Source organism: Chiloscyllium punctatum, chromosome 22 (genome assembly GCF_047496795.1).
Source record: "Chiloscyllium punctatum isolate Juve2018m chromosome 22, sChiPun1.3, whole genome shotgun sequence".
NCBI classification, from domain to species: domain Eukaryota; kingdom Metazoa; phylum Chordata; class Chondrichthyes; order Orectolobiformes; family Hemiscylliidae; genus Chiloscyllium; species Chiloscyllium punctatum.
This window is the reverse complement of record NC_092760.1, coordinates 68,730,459-68,749,704: the sequence shown is the minus strand read 5'-3', so window position 1 is coordinate 68,749,704 and position 19,246 is coordinate 68,730,459. Positions and strand designations below refer to the sequence as shown.

The window sequence follows — 19,246 nt, the reverse complement described above, 5'->3', positions numbered from 1 at the left end:
AGTTGCAGCACTGCTGATGAAGTGCTTTAATCCATCAAATGACCTAATTTTGTGCATTTTCAATTTTTGTTTTATAAAGTCACAGGGGGTTGTAGTTAGTAATCTGCAAAAAAAAAGCAGAAAAAAATTTATCAATCTTGACATTCAGGGATAATGGATTTTTACTGCCCCTTATTAGTGAATAGAAATGCATGAATGGAGTGATAGAATTTGAATAGAAGGCAGAAATGATTTGAAGTTACGCTCATTGCTTTTCTTAGCATCAAAACAATTCCCTCTAGTGAAATTTCTCTAAAGAATGTCAGGAATAGTGTTGGGTATCATCATCTTAGTTACAGGCTGACTGAGGCCAACAACAATTGACTTGCTGTGACCTTAACCTCTAGACCAAGGAAGGGCAAGTCTTTTGGGTGTCAAAAGATAAAATGGGGTTAACTGGCATTAATAACAGGACTGTTGTTTGCAAATTGGACACAGCTTTCTGGTGACAGGCTTGATTCCTCCACACTAGAATTATTTAAGATGTTCCATTTGATTTGTACTTATGATACCACTTGTTCAAAACCAGACAGAGATCAACTATTATCTCAGGGGACTGTGAACGATGGAGATAAAATTAAGGCAAGGAAGCATTGAATGGGTTATTTAAGCAGTGTCAGGTTAATATTAATTCAGCTTGAAACCTTATATAAAGTGACTGTTTATATTTTTAAATTGACCAACACTTAAAGGACACAGAAAATCCCAAAAAAGAAACTTCAAAATTTAACAACAACAAAATACAAGCATGATGGGCAATAAAGAACATAAATGGCCATTCAGCCTACTAAATTAAACTTGATCATCCAACTAACGTAGCTTAGTTTACAGATCTATTTGGGACTTCATTAAAATGTTTTTCATCCCTGTTCTAAGCTTTATTCTGTTTTGAGGCAACGTTCCAGCTGAATCATCTTTTAAAAATAATTCGCAGGATTTGGGCATCACTGGCAAGGCTGGCGCTAATTTCTCAATCCCTAATTGATGCTGGTGATGGGCCTTCTTAGATTAGATGAGATGATTAGATGACATTACAGTGTGGAAACAGGCCCTTCGGCCCAACAAGTCCACACCGACCCGCCGAAGCGCAACCCACCCATACCCCTAACCTAACACTACGGGCAATTTAGCATGGCCAATTCACCCTAACCTGCACATCTTTGGACTGTGGGAGGAAACCGGAGCACCCGGAGGAAACCCACGCAGACACGGGGAGAATGTGCAAACTCCACACAGTCAGTCGCCTGAGGCGGGAATTGAACCCAGGTCTCTGGCGCTGTGAGGCAGCAGTGCTAACCACTGTGCCACCGTGCCGCTGAAGTTTTTGTGATGAAGATGCTTTAGATGGGAGGGCACTTTGATTTTGACCAAACGACAATGAAGGAATGGAGATATACAAACACGTCAGGATGGTGTGTGACTCATAAGAGAAGTTCGAACATGTCCCATGCTGCCCTTAAGGATTTGTTCAGATAATAGAGGTTAAATGTTCCTGAACATTTTGTAGGTGACACTGTTATGACCAGACCCCTTGTGAAGTCCCTCAATTTATTCCAGTTGCAGACAGAATATCCTAGTTCACCCATCAGCTCAGTTGGTCACAACTACATTGTTTTAAAAGTTGATCCTTTCTCATGTGGATATTTTACTCTGAGATTAAAGTTTTTAAAAGAGCTAATTTAGCCAAGTTTTCTAAAAACAAGAATAACCGTCAGTTATAAAATGAGAGTAACATGCATATTGTTCACACAGATTAGGGAGAAGAGGTGAAACCAAAAGATAAAAGTTAAATAAAATCTATAGATCAGTTTTTGAATTGTTAATGAAGAGTGGCTAATTGAACACTGTGGCTGTTGCAGTGAAGTTACCACTTGCATTGATATTGGTAATTGAACAGTCTGTTCATTGACCCTCAACATCATGATGTGGTGATGCCAGTGTTGGACTGGATGGACAAAGTCAAAAAATAAACCTATTGGACTATAACCAGGTGTCACGTGATTTTTGACTTCAACATCATGAATACTGTTAACCATTTCCCAGAGGCTGTTCCCCTGATAACCATATCAGACTGTTCACAACTCTTTACTTGTTATGGTCAGCTCATTGAGATCCAGTCAGACTAAGGCGCAAATTTCATGTCCAAAATACTCCAGGGAGTCATGGGTAAACTGGGCCAGATTCAGCAGAATTCTTCAGCATATTGCCCACAGTCACAGGTTGCATTAGAATGAAATCGTCAGACCCAAAACAAAAATGATCAGATGTACCCCTAGACAAGGAAAAAGGACTCAATTTTCCTCTGTTCATCAGCAGGACCTCATCCATAGAGTCCACCAGTTTTGAGCTTAAGAATGTGTTGCTGGAAAAGCGCAGGAGGTCAGACAGCATCAAAGGAACAGGAGAATCTACGTTTCGGGCATAAGCCCTTCTTCAGGAATGAGGAGGGTGTTCCGGAAAGACCATTCCCTCTGCGACTCCCTTGTCAGATCCATACCCCCCACCAACCCAATCTCCACTCCCGGCACCTTCCCCTCCAACCGCAAGAAATGCAAAACTTGTGCCCACACCTCCCCCCTCATTTCCCTCCAAGGCCCCAAGTGATCCTTCCATATCCATCAGAAATTCACCTGCACCTCCACACACATCATTTACTGCATCCGGTGCCTCCGATGTAGCCTCCTATACATTGGGGAGACAGGCCGCCTACTTGCGGAACATTTCAGAGAACACCTCTGGGACACCCGGACCAACCAACCCAACCGCCCTGTGGCTGAACACTTTAACTTCCCCCTCCCACTCCGCCAAGGACATGCAGGTCCTTGGCCTTCTCCATCGCCAGACCATGGCAACACGACGCCTGGAGGAAGAGCGCCTCATCTTCCTCCTAGGAACCCTCCAACCACAAGGGATGAATGCAGATTTCTCCAGCTTTCTCATTTCCCCTCCCCTCACCTTTTCTCAGTCCCAACCCTCAGACTCAGCACCGCCTTCTTGACCTGCAATCTTCTTCCCGACCTCTCCACCCCACCCCCCCTCACCATAACCTCCTTCCACCTATCGTATTCCCAACGCCCCTCCCCCAAGTCCCTCCTCCCTACCTTTTATCTTAGCCTGCTTGGCACACCCTCCTGAAGGGCTTATGCCCGAAACGTCGATTCTTCTGTTCCTTTGATGCTGCCTGACCTGCTGTGCTTTTCCAGCAACACATTTTTAAGCTCTGATCTCCAGCATCTGCAGTCCTCACTTTCTCCTAGTACACCAGTTTTGCTCCATTTAAATTGGTTTAAGGGCCCCAAGTATTGGCCTTAAATGAATCAAGAGGAGGGTTGAGAGCAAAACAAGGAATTCTGTTTGGTTGATTACACAGCAGAGTTCGGAGAGTGACTCTCACGAGTCTGTAAAGTGGCACGAGAACACTTGAACATCTCACAAACAGTGTTGGAACAAAAATTAAATAAACATGCCAGGGCCCAAACCTTTTGACCAGGAGATTCCGACCAGAATCAGGTGAACCCTTAAAGGGCCAGTTTAGTGGCCCATATAGAGTAGCCAAAGTCTTTGGGAATTGAATTATCCATCAGAGATCCTATTACCCAGCTAATCCTTCTCATGTTAGTAATTAACAAATTCATAGTTTTTACTCATTCATTGAGAACCTGCTTATATTGGCTCCTTTTAAAACATAAGTACATTATGGTCTGGGAGAAAGGTATTCACAAGGAAAGGATATAACTGAGGGGGTGGGTAAAGAAAGAAGTTGAGCCAGTATATCCCTTCTCAACTGGGAGCGTAATAGTTTTGGGGTAACTTGCCTGGAACTGTACTGATTTGAAGAACCTCATTTAGAATCTGGTCATAACAGTCTATATTGGTCAACATTCTTTACCCCATCACCCCATTCTCAAGCTTGAAACAGGCTTGGATTTTATTATTTGTAGGATTCCTGAAACATGAGTAGTGGAATAACTCCAGTTAGTGCTGTAGGACAAAATTGTCCTCAAGTGGACTAGCTGTAGCTGCAAGGCAATGAGAAAGAAAACATATCACAACAGTTCTTTCCTGAGAAGGAATGGTAGTTGCTTTGCCTTATTAAATACCTGATGAAAGAGTATTCTTTCCCATTGTTAAAAAGAAATTAAGTAGCAAGCATGCGATTTTCTTTACTGATCATAGACCTAAACATTACAGCTGAAAATGTGTTGCTGAAAAAACGCAGCAGGTCAGGCAGCATCCAAGGAACAGGAGAATCGACGTTTCGGCGCTTTTCCAGCAACACATTTTCAGCTCTGATCTCCAGCATCTGCAGTCCTCACTTTCTCCTTAAACATTACAGCTGACTATATTAGCGACTGAATGTTTAACAAGCATGGAACTCCTGAGTCCTCAATATTATCACAGGCATTACTCATTTATTTCAATTACTAGTTATTGAACTAGTAGAAAAAGTTTTGTCATTAAAAATATAATAGGTATGCAGCTGTTACAATCACCAACTTTCAACATTAATATTCAAATTTGGGAAATGTTATTGCTTTTTCAGTGACTGATGTGTGCACAGTCCAACTTCAACACACAAGAATCTCCACTGATGCAGATTCAATTCTCAAGTGACTTCCTGCTGGTTCTCGTGACTTGTAGCTAACACAGTTTACTCACTTTTAAAAGGAAACATTATTTTAATGAGTGGAAACGACTCATCAAATTTAGTGAATATGGCATATATGAGTTCAAGGTGATGGTGGGTTTTGGTACAAAAGATACAGATACACGAACAGGACCAAATTCATTCAAGGTAAACCTTTGAGGAGAATGGAGTCAAACTATGAGGCATTAGAATATTCTTAAACAAGTGTATCAACAGTGTCTGAATGTAAACTTCTTCCAGTTTTGAGGATATTGGTAGGGCTCCCAGCAATGTTGCCTATGGTGAGATTTGTGGCACGATAGGGTGAGGGGCCTGCTGAGGCTAATCGTGAAGCCTCATTCCATCTTTGATACATTTCATAAGCGGCAGAATTATTACCAGAGTGGGTACTAGTGAATTCAGCTCACTGCTGGTTCTGAAGATGCTGTACGTTGGACATCTAGCATCAACATCTTAGGGTATGTCTGATAGGCACCAGCCACATGCACCTCACATCGACAAACACTGGCATCTAACATGTGTCAGACTCTAAAATCCCTCATGGCATATCTCTAATCCACTTACAGGATCCTTCTGCACTTCAGTGCTGTACCTCAGGCTGCAGTGGAAACTGTCATTGTAACGCTGCAGCAAGGACACTGTGCACACAGCTCGAAGACTAGACCAGGCTGCATCTCCAGGCTCTTTGCTCATTGTGATAACACTCATTCAATGTTAGTTTACTGAATGCTCACAGCAATCCAACCTGGCCTTTTTGTCCCTTACCCCCTCGGATATGCAAGAATTATGTTACCTCTGTCTTGCCTGACAGTTTACCAGGCATACAAAGACAAGGAACTTGTCATGGTTGTCAGCAGACCTCAGTCAAGTCAAGGGGAATAGCTTTCACTCGGAGTGCCAGCAGACACCAGTCCAGAGCCTTGAAAATGGGCAGTCAGCCGCCCTGGGCAGTCAGGGCCAGGATGTTCTCCATATAAGAGGTGAGGAACTGAACACTGGGGCAGCTCACCACCCGTCTAGAGTCTTTCTGTCCCACTGGGGGCTGTTTCCACTAAGAATAAGACAGAGACGGGTATTAAGGAAGATGTTATTGGGTGGCACAGCTGTTACTTTTGGTGCAGATGGTGGGTGAGTGGGCAAGCAGCCCTGAAGTCACATGGAGGGAGTGCTGACGGGGTTTGGGGTTGGTGGCAGTAAGTGGGGAAGATGTTGCATTTCTTGCGAACTTTTAATAATACTGACATACAGCTAAATGAAGCAGCTCCACTGCCTACCAAATTGTATGTGCACTTAAACCATACCTGCACCATATCCAAGGACTGGTCTGCTGCCAGCACCCACATTAAATGCAGGGATCTACAGTGCCTGCTTGGTCTCATGTGGTAGAGGAAAACCACTTCCTTGCTCAAGTGAAGAGGCTAGAACTAGTCAGGAACTAGTTAAGGTTCTGGATTAGTGGTGCTGGAAGAGCACAGCAGTTCAGGCAGCATCCAAGGAGCAGCGAAATCGACGTTTCGGGCAAAAGCCCTTGGATGCTGCCTGAACTGCTGTGCTCTTCCAGCACCACTAATCCAGAATCTGGTTTCCAGCATCTGCGGTCATTGTTTTTACCTAGGAACTAGTTAAGGCTTAAGGCTTACATTGATAAGATAGACACTGCTACAGAGAATATGAGAAGGATGTAGATGTCAGGTCTGACTCCTCTGAGATCCAAACTGTTCTGTAAATGTACATGACAACATCCTAGTGGGTGGTGCTTAAGGCTGTCCTCAGTATTAACCCTTTCAGACCCCTACACCTGATTCAACAAATATGAATGCTTGCACCCAGGTTTACAAAGGAAACAGCTTATTGCACTATATACCAGGAGCATCACCCTGGCAATTATAGCAATGATATTGCTTTACAATGCAAATCTAAACGTAATGGCAAAAATATATGACTTCGAAATGCATACCAAATAATGGGCATGCACTCTGTACTAATTACCCTTAACCTTTTGGACTACGCACCCTCTAACCCTGCTTTATCTAAATACTACATTTGGTTTTGGCTAACTATGGTAAAACAGATAATATCATAATACCAGCCCGCCCCAACTAACAATTGTCTGCATTAATGCAGCAGTCCCAAGCTCTTGTTGATGTTTGTTGTTTACATGATGAAACACTTGTACATATACTTTGTCATCACTAGATTGGACTGTTCCATCACACTGCTGAGCAACTGCTCATGTTCTGCTCACTATAAACTTGAAATCATCTGAACTTTGCTGCTCATGTTCTAAGTCACTTTAAGTCATGTTCCATTATTGCTTTCTGTCCGACTGTAGATCCCAACCAAACGCTGCTTCAGTTTTAAAATTCTCATCTCTGTTTTCAAACACTTTCATGTCCTCACCCCTCCGTATCTCGGAAATCTCCTCCGATTCCGCCACCTGCAGACACATCCAAGCTCACTTAATTCTGGCTTTTTGAGAAGCCACAATATAATCTCACCATATTTGATGACTGGGTTTCAGATGCCTAGGCTCCAAGCTTGCAAATTCCTCTTTCTCACCTTCTCTTGTTTAAAACTCTCCTTAATGCTTACTTCTCAGAGCAAGACTGTGGCCATCTGCCCTAATATCACCCTAAGAGACTCAGTTTCTAATTTTAATTTATATTGCTTCTCTGAAGTGTTTTGGAGTGTTTTCTTACATTAAAATCACTAAATAAAAAGACTTACGGTGATAATGGAAATTTAACTCCATGCCCATAAGCTCCCAATAGAATTCCAGAATTACTATCATATATTATATCCCTTAATCCAAATCTTATATTAAATTTGATATTTATCATGTCCATTCAGACAGTACCCAACAGATTAACAGGCAAGAGAATTGGACTACAGCAGACATACCAAGATAGTAGCCATACGTCGCTTTTTTGTATTCTTCCCAGGAAATTTTGTTGTCTTTGTTCAGGTCATAGTCCCTCCACACTTTTGCTACATTTTCATAAATATAACGTTTCTGCACCCGTATAATCCATGCTTTCAGCTCTTCTGTGGTTACAAACTGATCCTGGTTGGCGTCTATCCTTTCCACAATTTTTCTGAAAGAACAGACAAAAAAGTTTTGTACTTTGAGTATATCCATGTCAAATGTGTAACAATTAACAATTATCTCACTATGGTAACTGGTTGGGGTGCTTTGCTTCAGGTACTGACTCTTACATTTAAATCAGAGGTCAGCTTGAATCTCTGTTAATCTCAGGCAGCAAGCTGTGTTCTCAAGAATGACTTCTGCTCATGACTTTGTAAGAACTATGAATGATGGAACCAGGCAGTTTGGTTAATGTAATTTGAGGGAACTTGGATCAGAAGCTACCATGTCTATGAAGGTGAACATTTCGGGAGCATGCAGCCATAACTCGACAGTGACAAGCTTAGGTACTAGATCACCTTGGGGAATTATATTGTGATACTGAAATTTAAAGCAACAAGGGAAGGGAGGAGAGTCTTAGATTTTGCTTTGATGAAAAGCATCATTAATAGCATTGAGAGAATATGAAAAACTTGAAAATGAATAGTCCAACACAAAGTTTGATTCCACTAACAAGTATACTCTAGGCAAAAAAGTGTTCTGGTATTGCAGAGACATGATCAGTGCTGAATTTATTTGGATCACTTCAGATGAAAAAAGAACGATAAAGAGAGCTGTTGGAATACTGCATGCAATTCTGGTCTCCTTCCTATCGGAAAGATGTTGTAAAACTTGAAAGATTTCAGAAAAGATGTACAAGGATGTTGCCTGGGTTGGAGGATTTGAGCTATAAGGAGAGGCTGAACAGGTGGGGTCTGTTTTCACTGGAGTGTCGGAGGCTGAGGGGTGACCTTATAGAGATTTATAAAATTATGAGGGGCATGGATAGGGTAAATAGACTAAGTCTTTTCCCTGGAGTCAGGAAGTCCAGAATTAGACTGCATAGGTTTAGGGTGAGAGGGGAAAGATATAAAAGAGGCTTAAGGGGCAACGTTTTCACACAGAAAGTGGTATGTGTATGGAATGAGCTGCCAGAGGAAGTGGTGGAGACTGGTACATTTGTAACATTTAAGAGGCATTTGGATGGGTATATGAATAGGAAGGCTTCAGGGGGATATGGGCCAAATGCTAGCAAATGGGACTAGATTTATTTAGAATCCCCAGTCAGCATGGATGAGTTGGACCGAAGGGTCTTTTTCAGTGCTGTACATTTCTATGACTCTATAACTAAAAATCTGGTTAAAGAGCTAGATTTTAAGAAGCATTTTAAAGGAGGGAAAAAATGTAGAGATGGAATGGTTTAGGGAGAGAATTCAGGGTATAAGACCTAGGCAATCAAAACAATTAACATCAGGGAGGCAAAAGAAACAGAATTGTAAAACTATCAAAAACAAACTTTCATTTCAATTGCTCTTTTTACAACCTATGGATATTTCAAAATCTACTGCCAATGATGTACTTTGAAATGTTATATGGCATTATGTGTCCTCCAATTTTGTTCAGAGTAAACTCTCACAAATGGCACTGCATTAATGACGAGGCAATGTGCTTTAGTGATTTTGGCTGTTTGATAATATTATCTAAAATCGAGAAGAGAATTCCAATTATCATCTTTGAAAAAGTGCCATTGAATCTTTTGCTTCCATCCAAGAGGGCAAACAGGGCTATAGTTTAACATTTCATCCAAATGGTGACACATCCAACAGCGTGATGCGCTCTATCAAATCAGCATATGCAAAATAAGCTCAGAGTTTTGTACTCCAGTCACTGAGTTGGGCCTGAATGAACAACCTCTGACTCAGAAGATGAGAATGCTACACATTGAGCTATTTGACAAAATAGCAGTGACCTTAGAATACAGTCTTCTCTCTTTGCAGATAAAAAGTAAGACACTTGTACTAAAAAAAGGTGACAACCAGTCAGAAGCAATAGAGCTACACTGCCAGAGGAAGGGTTTAAATGATTGCTATAAGCAATCTCCCTGACTGGGCAACAGGACTACTTGAAATACAACTATAGGAAGATCACAAATTTTCAAAAAAGAAAATTAGCAAAAATACTTGTGAATAATATGATTATTATTATAAATCTCAAGCCATAGGGCAATGGACTGTCCTGGAATCACAATTGTAGGATATAAATTTTACAATGGCTTGGTACCACTCGCCAAAGTGACCGCTGGTAACACCTATGGGAGTTACCACTGACTAGAAATTGTACCGGACCACCAACATAAATACTATAACTACAGGAGCAAATCAGACGCCAGGAATCCTGCATTAAGCAACTCACCTCTAGATTACCCAAAGCCCATTTACAATCTACAAGGCGTTAAAGTCAGGAGTATGATAGAATACTCCTCAATTGTATGAATGCATCTCCAGCAACACTCAAGAAGCTTGAAATCATCCAGGACAAAGCAGCCACTTGATTGGTGCCACAAGCATTCACTCCCCCACTACTGATTCACTGTAGCAACAATGTGTAATACTCATAAGATTCACTGCACAAATTCACTTAGGGACTTCAGACAGCACTTTCCAAAATCCATAACTGCTACCTTCTGGACAGACAAGGGGAACAGTTGCATAGGAACATTATCGCCTGCAAGTTCCTTTCCAAGCCATTCACCATCCTGACATGGAACAATGTCCATGGAACAATTCACCATCCTGACATGGAACTATTTCTTCTCGATCGTCAGGCCAAAACTGGAACTGCCTCCCTAACAACATTGTGGGTGTACCCATGCCACATAGACTGCAACAGTTCAAAAAGGCAGCTCGCTAACATCTTCTCAAGAGCAATTAGGGATATGTAATAAATGCTGGCCCAGCCAAAGCCCACGTCCCCTAAATTAATTAAAAGCACAATCATTGATTTCAAAAGGAAATTGGAAGTTTTAGGGATAGAAATGCACAGCAGGGATGAGACCAACTAGTTTACTCTGCAGAGATTTGGCAAGAACACAAAAGGGCAGAGACCTCCTCTGTGCTGTAAATAACTTTATGCAATTTAGAATTCCTTTCACTAGCAGCAATCAGTGAGTAGTAGATTTACAACAAAACAACTTACATATATAATTTAAATTTCATAACCAATTCGCAGGAGTGCTTGAAAATAAATTAGGTGACAAGCCATGGTTAGGACTGATGGCTATGAGCCCAGAGAAAAAAAGGAAAGTTTTAAAGAGCACCTTTAAGGAATAGAAGGAAAAGTAGAGATTTTAGAAAAGGTTCAGGAAGGAAAATACAAAACCTAGAGCCAAGGCAGTTGAAATTGTTAAATCATAAAATCGACAGGGGGAGTTTGCAACAATGTCAAACCTCAGCCATTTCCTTTGAAGCCAAGCAGATTGCAAGCCAGTTTTAACCAAGTTAGTGGGTTAGCAATCTAAAGGCCTGGCTGAGGGCTTTAGAGATACAGGTTCAAATCTCACCATCTAGGTAACACTTAACTAATCAAATAAATCTGGAATGAAGAGCTAGTATCAGTAAAGGAGACCATGAAACTACCAGACTGAGGTAGGACTGCAGCTACCTTTATCTGATCTAGCCATTTTAGTATTCAGCTTTACAGCAAAGTGTACACTCTCTGAAATGGTGGTCTCTCACTGCTCCAATCACAGCCATTCAGAATAGGAAATTAATGCTGCTCTACTATGATATTCAGCTCCCCTAAACAGGAAAAGAATAAAATCAGGCATGTAAAAGGGCTCTTGTGGTGCAGTAGTAGTTTCCCTATCTCTGATCCAGAAGGCCTGGGTTCAAGTCCCACCTTCTCCAAACATGTTTAATAACATCACTGAACAGCTTTGATTAGAAAATTTTGAAAGTTGGGCATGGTAAATAATGAATATTGTTTCTGACACCATCAGTTTCTTCAACAAGCAAGTAGTGTTAAAATTCTGCCAATAATTTCCCATCAGTTTCACTTTGATTCAATTTTGACCAAGATTTACAATGTTTCTGATCACAGAATTATACAGACTATTATTGCAGCTTTTGCTCAGGTGGTGTTTTGAGAATATCAAAACAATGCTAAGAATGCTGGATGATGTTTTGAACGGTCTCCGTTAATTCAAATTAAATGGGTGGATGGGACCTCCTGCAGAATCTATCTGGAGACATGTCTTTACGACATGGTTGTCATGACACCGGGGGACCAGGTCAAAACCGAATCAAGAACACAGTGCTCACAACAGTAGGATGAAGGTAGCCTTACTGCTGCCCTGAATGTGTAATCAGGCCAAGAAATTTGAGGAAGAAAAGCTATAACCAGTCCTTTGCCAGGCAGAAACAAGGTCTGTTTTTAGGTCAATTACCACACAAGAAAGATGGAAACTCAATTCAGGCAAGCAAGAGTGTGAAAAGTTAAAGACTACAGAATCCCAGAGGGAACTTTACAACAGAGGTCAATTGCTGATGTTTGAAGGGAACTTTTCTTCAAAAAGGACATTGGAATATTCACTCTTGTAAAGCAGGGAAAGAGGTTATATTAAATCCAGGAGGAGTTTTGGATTTTAATCACAAGACTACGCACGGTGGCACAGTGGTTAGCACTGCTGCCTCACAGCACCAGAGACCCGGGTTCAATTCCCGCTTCAAGCAACTGACTGTGTGGAGTTTGCACATTCTCCCGTGTCTGCGTGGGTTTCCTCCAGGTGCTCCGGTTTCCTCCCACAATCCAAAGATGTGCAGGTCAGGTGAATTGGCCATGCTAAATTGCCTGTAGTGTTAGGTAAGGGGTAAATGTAGGGGTATGGGTGGGTCGGTGTGGACTTGTTGGGCTGAAGGGCCTGTTTCTACACTAAGTAATCTAATCTCTGCAGAGAGTTTGATACAATGTATAAAAGGTGGCTGTGGGTTTTCAGTGGTGTTCAGAAGTTAGTTGAAACTAACTTTTCTGTAATTTTGTAAATTAGCTGCCTGTTAAATACTTCTAGGAGAAAGTGAGGACTGCAGATGCTGGAGATCAGAGCTGAAAATGTGTTGCTGGAAAAGCGCAGCAGGTCAGGCAGCATCCAAGGAGCAGGAGAATCGACGTTTCGGGCAGGAGCCCTTCTTCAGGAATTAATTCTTGTAGAGGGAGGAAGAGAGCTTCTTCAGGGAAGGCATCCTTACAAGAGGATTCGCAGTAGGTTAAAATCTCCTAGGAAATACTGTTAAATACTGTTTAGTTGATATTGATTTTGGATTGTTTGCAGTAGTAAAAATCTTAAAGTGTATAATCTAGTCATGTGATTCTTTGCATAAGTCCGTGAGATATTTCTGCCTCTTTTTAAAAATTATTGGTCTCTCCAGGAACAGTAAAAACTAGTCATCCCCAAATTTGTCTGTCATAATGAATATCTGCACAGTCTTCTAGAAATTATACTCATCGGAATCAAAGTATTTATCATTATCAAACATGTGAAGGAGTTTAATGTAATGTGAGGATTTGAACTCTCCCAGTGCATCAGCACAGCAAAAAAAATCAGAAATATAAATGAAATGGAACAAACTTATTTCTTTAAAACAATAACAGTAACAAAAGGGAACAAAAAGGGTAAACACATACAATGGAGTTGTAACTCCATCCAGCCAGCAGCAAGGGAGTGGGTATGAGTGTATAAGATTTTGAAAGGGTTAGTGGGGATTAAAATTCTTATCAAAATGTCAGAATCCAATCAAAAGTTGTTTGCATCACGTACACTATAGCAGACATGAGCTATTGCCTTAATTTGTATTGTCAACATTTATGCTAAAAATATTGGAGGTTAAGCCATTGGTTTAAAGAGGTTAACCATCGGTTTAACTGCATCAAGTTGTCAAGGAATAAAGAGAGCTTCATTATTAAAAAGTTAGAGATTTGTTCTGTGTCAAAATGCACACAAAACAAATCGATACATAAAGGTTAACTTATTGCATTGTATGATAGGAATGAAGTTGGTTGCGCATCGTGCAAAAGACGTTAGAGAGTTAACAACATGGAACTAAGAATAGGCACTAAAGAGCTTTACATTTTGGCTGAGGACACTAAGTTGATTACTGTAACCTAATACATACAGCTCTAAGTCTCATAGTGCTGAATAATCAGAGTGCATAACACATGTGTCACAAGAATATCTTGCTATACTGGTACCATACTTCCAACTGTAAGCTCATATTTCTATCCTCTTCTAACCAAAGTGTTCTGCTTTGAAGGATATCTCAAGTTTATGTACATGAAATCAGAACTGTTGACGTTTCATCCATGTATCAGTCCGAATTTACATTTAAGTCAAGTAAACAATTTAAATTCAAAATCCTTACTGAACTGGAGTCCAGAACAACTAGGATGGGATCCCCATTACAAGCTAGTCTCACTCCATGTTAGACCCAATCAATTTTGTTCTCAACTGAAATCTCACCCTGGCTTACAATTGGTGTCAATATAACCTAAGTCTCTGGATAGGACACTGTTACTGAGTAGATGACTGCAGTAAAAGTAAAGTGTATATATTTCCAAGTATCCCAAATATATGCAGTGGCAAGCTTTCTTCTAAAATCAGGTTGTGAATTACAAACATGCCAACATGAAGACAGGCTAGTGGAGGAACTCACCAACTTTTCAAGCCATTCGGAAAAAAGGTGTACCTGCTTATAATAGTAACATACTCAAAGCTATGTCCAATTAAGCAGCTTTTTCTACAGAATATAAATCAAGCATTATGAAATGGTTACACAATGAAAGTCATTCAGTCCATCATATCCACGCCAGCTCTCTGCAGGAGCAAGTCAATTAGTTGTATTTTCCTACCTGCCCCCATGTACCAGATTGTTTTTTCAGATAACTCTCCAATTCCAGTTTGAAAACCGCAGTTCAACCTGCCTCCATCTCATTCTCAGGCAGTGCACTCCAGAGTCTAACCATATACTATGAAGAAAAATCTTTTCTCATGTCACCTTTCATTCTTTTGCCATTCACCTTAAGTTGGTGCCCTCTGGTTTTCAACTCTGTCGCCAATGAAAGCTGTTTTTCCCTATCTATTGTGTCCAGATCCATCAACCTTCTCATTTCTAAGAAGAACAACGTGAGCATTTCCAATCTATCACATGACTGAAGTCTTTCATCCTTAGGACCATTCTCATAAATCTTTCCTGCATCCTCTTGAATGTTTTCACATCCTCACCATTGGACACATTTCAATCTGAGTTGTGGAGTAAAATATTAATTAAGGATCTGGATGAATTAAGGATCACCATACTAGATAACATCATCAATGAGCCTCTAGTGCTTCCCTGGAGGCTCACTGATGATGTTATCTAGTATGGTGATGAAACATCTGAAAATGAACCTTCCAGGTTAGCGAGCATCCAGATCCTTACTTTTATCTTAAAAGAATATTCACAGGCTATAACGGGGTGGGGGGGTAGTTCAGTGGGTGTAGGCACTGCCAAATGGTAATGTCACTGAACCAGTAATCTACAATTGATCAGAGGACATTAGTTTAAATCTGGCTTGAATACATTAAAATCTGGAATGTAAAGCTAACTTAATGGCAATCATACAACCACCATCATTTATCATTAAAATCCATCATGTTCTGCAGGGATGGACATCTGCCATCTTTACTTAGTTTCACTTAGGTATGACTGCAGACTCACAACAATGTGGTGGATTCTTAACTACCTTCTGGGCAATAATGTAGGTCTAACCAGTGACATCAATATTCCATGAACAAATAACTAAAAAAAACTGCAAGATCTAATTCCTGCCTCACTGGATCACTAGGAATCAGAAATATTGGAAAAACCAGTGTGTCAAAATGAATATCCTTAAAGAATATGTCTGGCTCTCTGTTATTCATTATGCCCATTTGATCCAAACCCAAAGTCAGTGAAACTTCCTTCTCAATTCAGTTATGGTGAAAAAGTACTTTATGCATATTTACACAACATCATAGCTCTCATCTAGGAGGTGGACAGCACAACAGGGAAGCTTGTATACCCACCATGATCTTCAAGAAAGGAGATTAGGCCAACTGCAGTAACTACATCCCTGCTGTCAACCATGGGGAAGGTCCTTGTGAGAAATCTCCTCAATTACCTCCTTGCAATAGACGAAGACATCCTTAGAGAACCACAATGCAGATTCCATCCAACAAGAGGCATAGGCCAAGATCTTCACAACAACACATCCAAGAAAAGTGCGGACAGCAGTAGCAACCTCTACATGTTGCTTTCTTTGACCTCACAAAGACCTTTGGGTAGCATGGTAGCTCAGTGGTTAGCACTGCTGCCTCACAGCTGTCAGGTCCACACCCCCCTATGACCCACCCTCCCATTCTGGCACTTTTCCCCTGCCACCACAGGAACTGTAAAACCTGTGCCCACACCACCTCCCTCACCTCTATCCAAGGCCCTAAAGGAGCCTTCCACATCCATCAAAGTTTTACCTGCACATCCACTAATATCATTTATTGTATCTGTTGCTCCCGATGTGGTCTCCTCTACATTGGGGAGACTGGGCGCCTCCTATTAGAGCACTTTAGGGAACATCTCAGAGACACCCGCACCAATCAACCAAACCGCCCTGTGGCCCAACATTTCAATTCCCCCTCCCACTCTGCCGAGGACATGGAGGTCCTGGGCCTCCTTCACCGCCGCTCCCTCACCACCAGACGCCTGGAGGAAGAACGCCTCATCTTCCGCCACGGAACACTTCAACCCCAGGGCATCAATGTGGACTTCAACAGCTTCCTCATTTCCCCTTCCCCCATCTCATCCTAGTTTCAAACTTCCAGCTCAGCACTGTCTCCTTGACTTGTCCGGACTTGTCTGACCTGCCTACCTCTTTTTCCACCTATCCACTCCACCCTCTCCTCCTTGACCTATCACCTTTATCTCCTCCCTCACTCACCCATTGTACTCTATGCTACTCTCTCCCCACCCCCACCCTCCTCTAGCTTATCTCTCCACGCTTCAGGCTCACTGTCTTTATTCCTGATGAAGGGCTTTTGCCCGAAACGTTGATTTCGCTGCTCATTGGATGCTGCCTGAACTGCTGTGCTCTTCTAGCACCACTAATCCAGTCACAGCGCCAGGGACCCAGGTTCAATTCCACCCTTTGGCAACTCTCTGTGTTCAGTTTACACATTCTCCCCTTGTCTGCATGGGTTTCCTCCAGATGCTCCGATTTCCTCTCGAAGTCCAAGATGTGCAGGTTAGGTGATTTGGCTATGGGAAATGCAGGGTGATCGGGTAGGGATGTGAGTGGGATGCTCTTCGGTGGGTTGGTGTGGACTCGATGGGCAGATTGGTCTGCTCCCACACTGTAGGGATTCTATGGTTCTGCTCCATCAACCAAGAGAGCTGATGCAGTGCCCTCATGAAATTTTTGCACCTGCAGATATTTGTCACCATCCTCTGCCTGCTGTAGAACAGCATGCAAGCTATCAATAATGGGTCTGCCACAGACCCAATACTTGCACGAACTGGGGTTATCAAAGCAACACTCTTCTCCATCTTCCTTGCTGCAACACTTCACCTCATACCCTTGAAGATTCCTGCTGATGTGGAGTTAATCTATGGGTAAGTGGGAAATTGATCCAACCTTCCTATATGTGGGAAGACAAGGGTGATGATACTCCAGCAATGCTTCCATTAAGTCATACAAAACCACTGCAGGATAGGCATTATCTTTTAATCTTCTAATATCACTATCGTTTCTTAGACCGATAGCCCCAGCAACAAGGCACAGCTTACGATCAATGAGCTGTGCCGACAGGCTACATCATCCATATGCCTAACACAAGACTTACAAAATGAGCTCTTGACACAGATGAGGGCAAAGGAAACACTTCAAAAAGGGTCCTCAAAGTCTCCTTGAAAACATGCAATATCACCACCAATTCATGGGAACCTCTCAGCTAAAACCACCCAGATTAAAAAAGAAACATCCACAAAGTTGCCAACGATGACAACTATCTTTAATAAGCTCAGAAGAAGGTCAGGAGCAAGCAGCAGAAGAAGATTGCAAAAACCTAAATGTTCCACCTCTCCACTTCAGCAAACACCACTGCCGTATCTGTGGAAGTTGAGAAAGTGAGTACAACAGCAAGGAAGATATGCTGAACCTTTACCAAGGTCTGGTAAGGCTACAACTGGATGATTACCTAATGTTAGATTACCAAATCTTAGAAGGTCCTTTAGAGGGTGCAGAGAAGATTTCCCAAAGTGGTTCCAGGGAGGGAGAATTTTATTTACAAGATTAGATTGAACATTTTATACAGTCATAGAGATGTACAGCACGGAAACAGACCCTTCAATCCAACTCGTCCATGCTGACCAGATATCCCAACCCAATCTAGTCCCACCTGCCAGCACCTGGCCCATATGCCTCCAAACCCTTCCTATTCATATACCCGTCCCCAGGTGCCTTTTAAATGTTGCAATTGTAGAACAAAAAACTATCTCAAGATTTGACATGATCAGATAAGGTAAATAGGGACATCGTTCATTAGCTGCTGGTACAAGGTCTAGGGACACAGGTTTAAGGTTCTGGAGTGTAGGAGGGACACGAGGAAGAATTGTTTTTGCATAATGTGCGGTAATGACCTGGAACTTAAGGGTGGGAGAAGCAGAGATGTCAATGATACCATTGGAAAGGAAATTAGATAGGCACTTGAAGGAAATAAACTTGCATTGCTATGGAGAGAAAGTGGGAAATGGGATTGGCTGGATTGCTGCACAGAGCAGGGACATGAACTCAATGGGCTGAATGGCCTCATTTTATGCTGCACTGGCTCCATGTTTCTACAATGAACATTCCTAGCTATTGACTTCAGCAACATCACTCAATTTTACACAAAAGGAAGACAATTTTTCTACAGTTATAAAAGTAGTAGCATCCAGAAATGGTTTAACACCTGCACTAAAATAGCAGATAGAAGAATGATTCATGATTCACTAAGGGGTCGTTCAGTAATGACATCAGTGCAAAGAATGAATAGCATTGATAAGCTTTTCCTGATTTTAAGATATCCCAAAGTGCTTTACAGCTGTTGAGGACTTTTGAAGAGGAGTCACTTTAGTTATTCCATGAGACATCAATCTGCACACAGCAAGCTCGCAAAACAGCAATTTGATAATGACTAAATAATTTGTAGCTAAATATTATTTCTAAGGAGTAATTATCCACTAGGACACCAGAGAGAATGCCCCTGTTCCTCAAAATAGTACCATGGGATCATTTACACTCAACCAAGAGGGCAAAGAGGCCTTTTTCTTAATATCTCATCTGTTAGACAGCACTCCAACAGCATTGCACTGGAATGTCAGGTTGGCTTATGTGTTCACATCTTTGTTAAGGGATGTGAATCCTGAATTTTTTGAGTCAAACCCAAATATGATACTGTTAAATTATTGTACACAAATCTGCATTCAAACTGCTTGAATAGTCCATAGTCAATAGCATGCTGCCTGATCTGATGTGCTCTTCCAGCACCACTCTAATCTTGACCCGTAGTCAATAACATGCAAGTTTTCAGATTCCAATGTTTGCTAATTTCA

At 41.6% G+C, this 19,246-nt stretch overlaps 1 protein-coding gene across 1 annotated transcript in view; it reads right to left on the bottom strand.

The window, feature by feature from the left end:
• Positions 1-19,246, bottom strand: part of rcn1 (reticulocalbin 1, EF-hand calcium binding domain) — a 48,621-nt gene that overhangs the window by 24,792 nt on the left and 4,583 nt on the right. Inside the window, exon 3 of the mRNA XM_072592604.1 lies at positions 7,589-7,782. Coding sequence (XP_072448705.1) covers positions 7,589-7,782 — 194 coding nt within the window. The remainder of the gene's footprint in view (positions 1-7,588; positions 7,783-19,246) is intronic.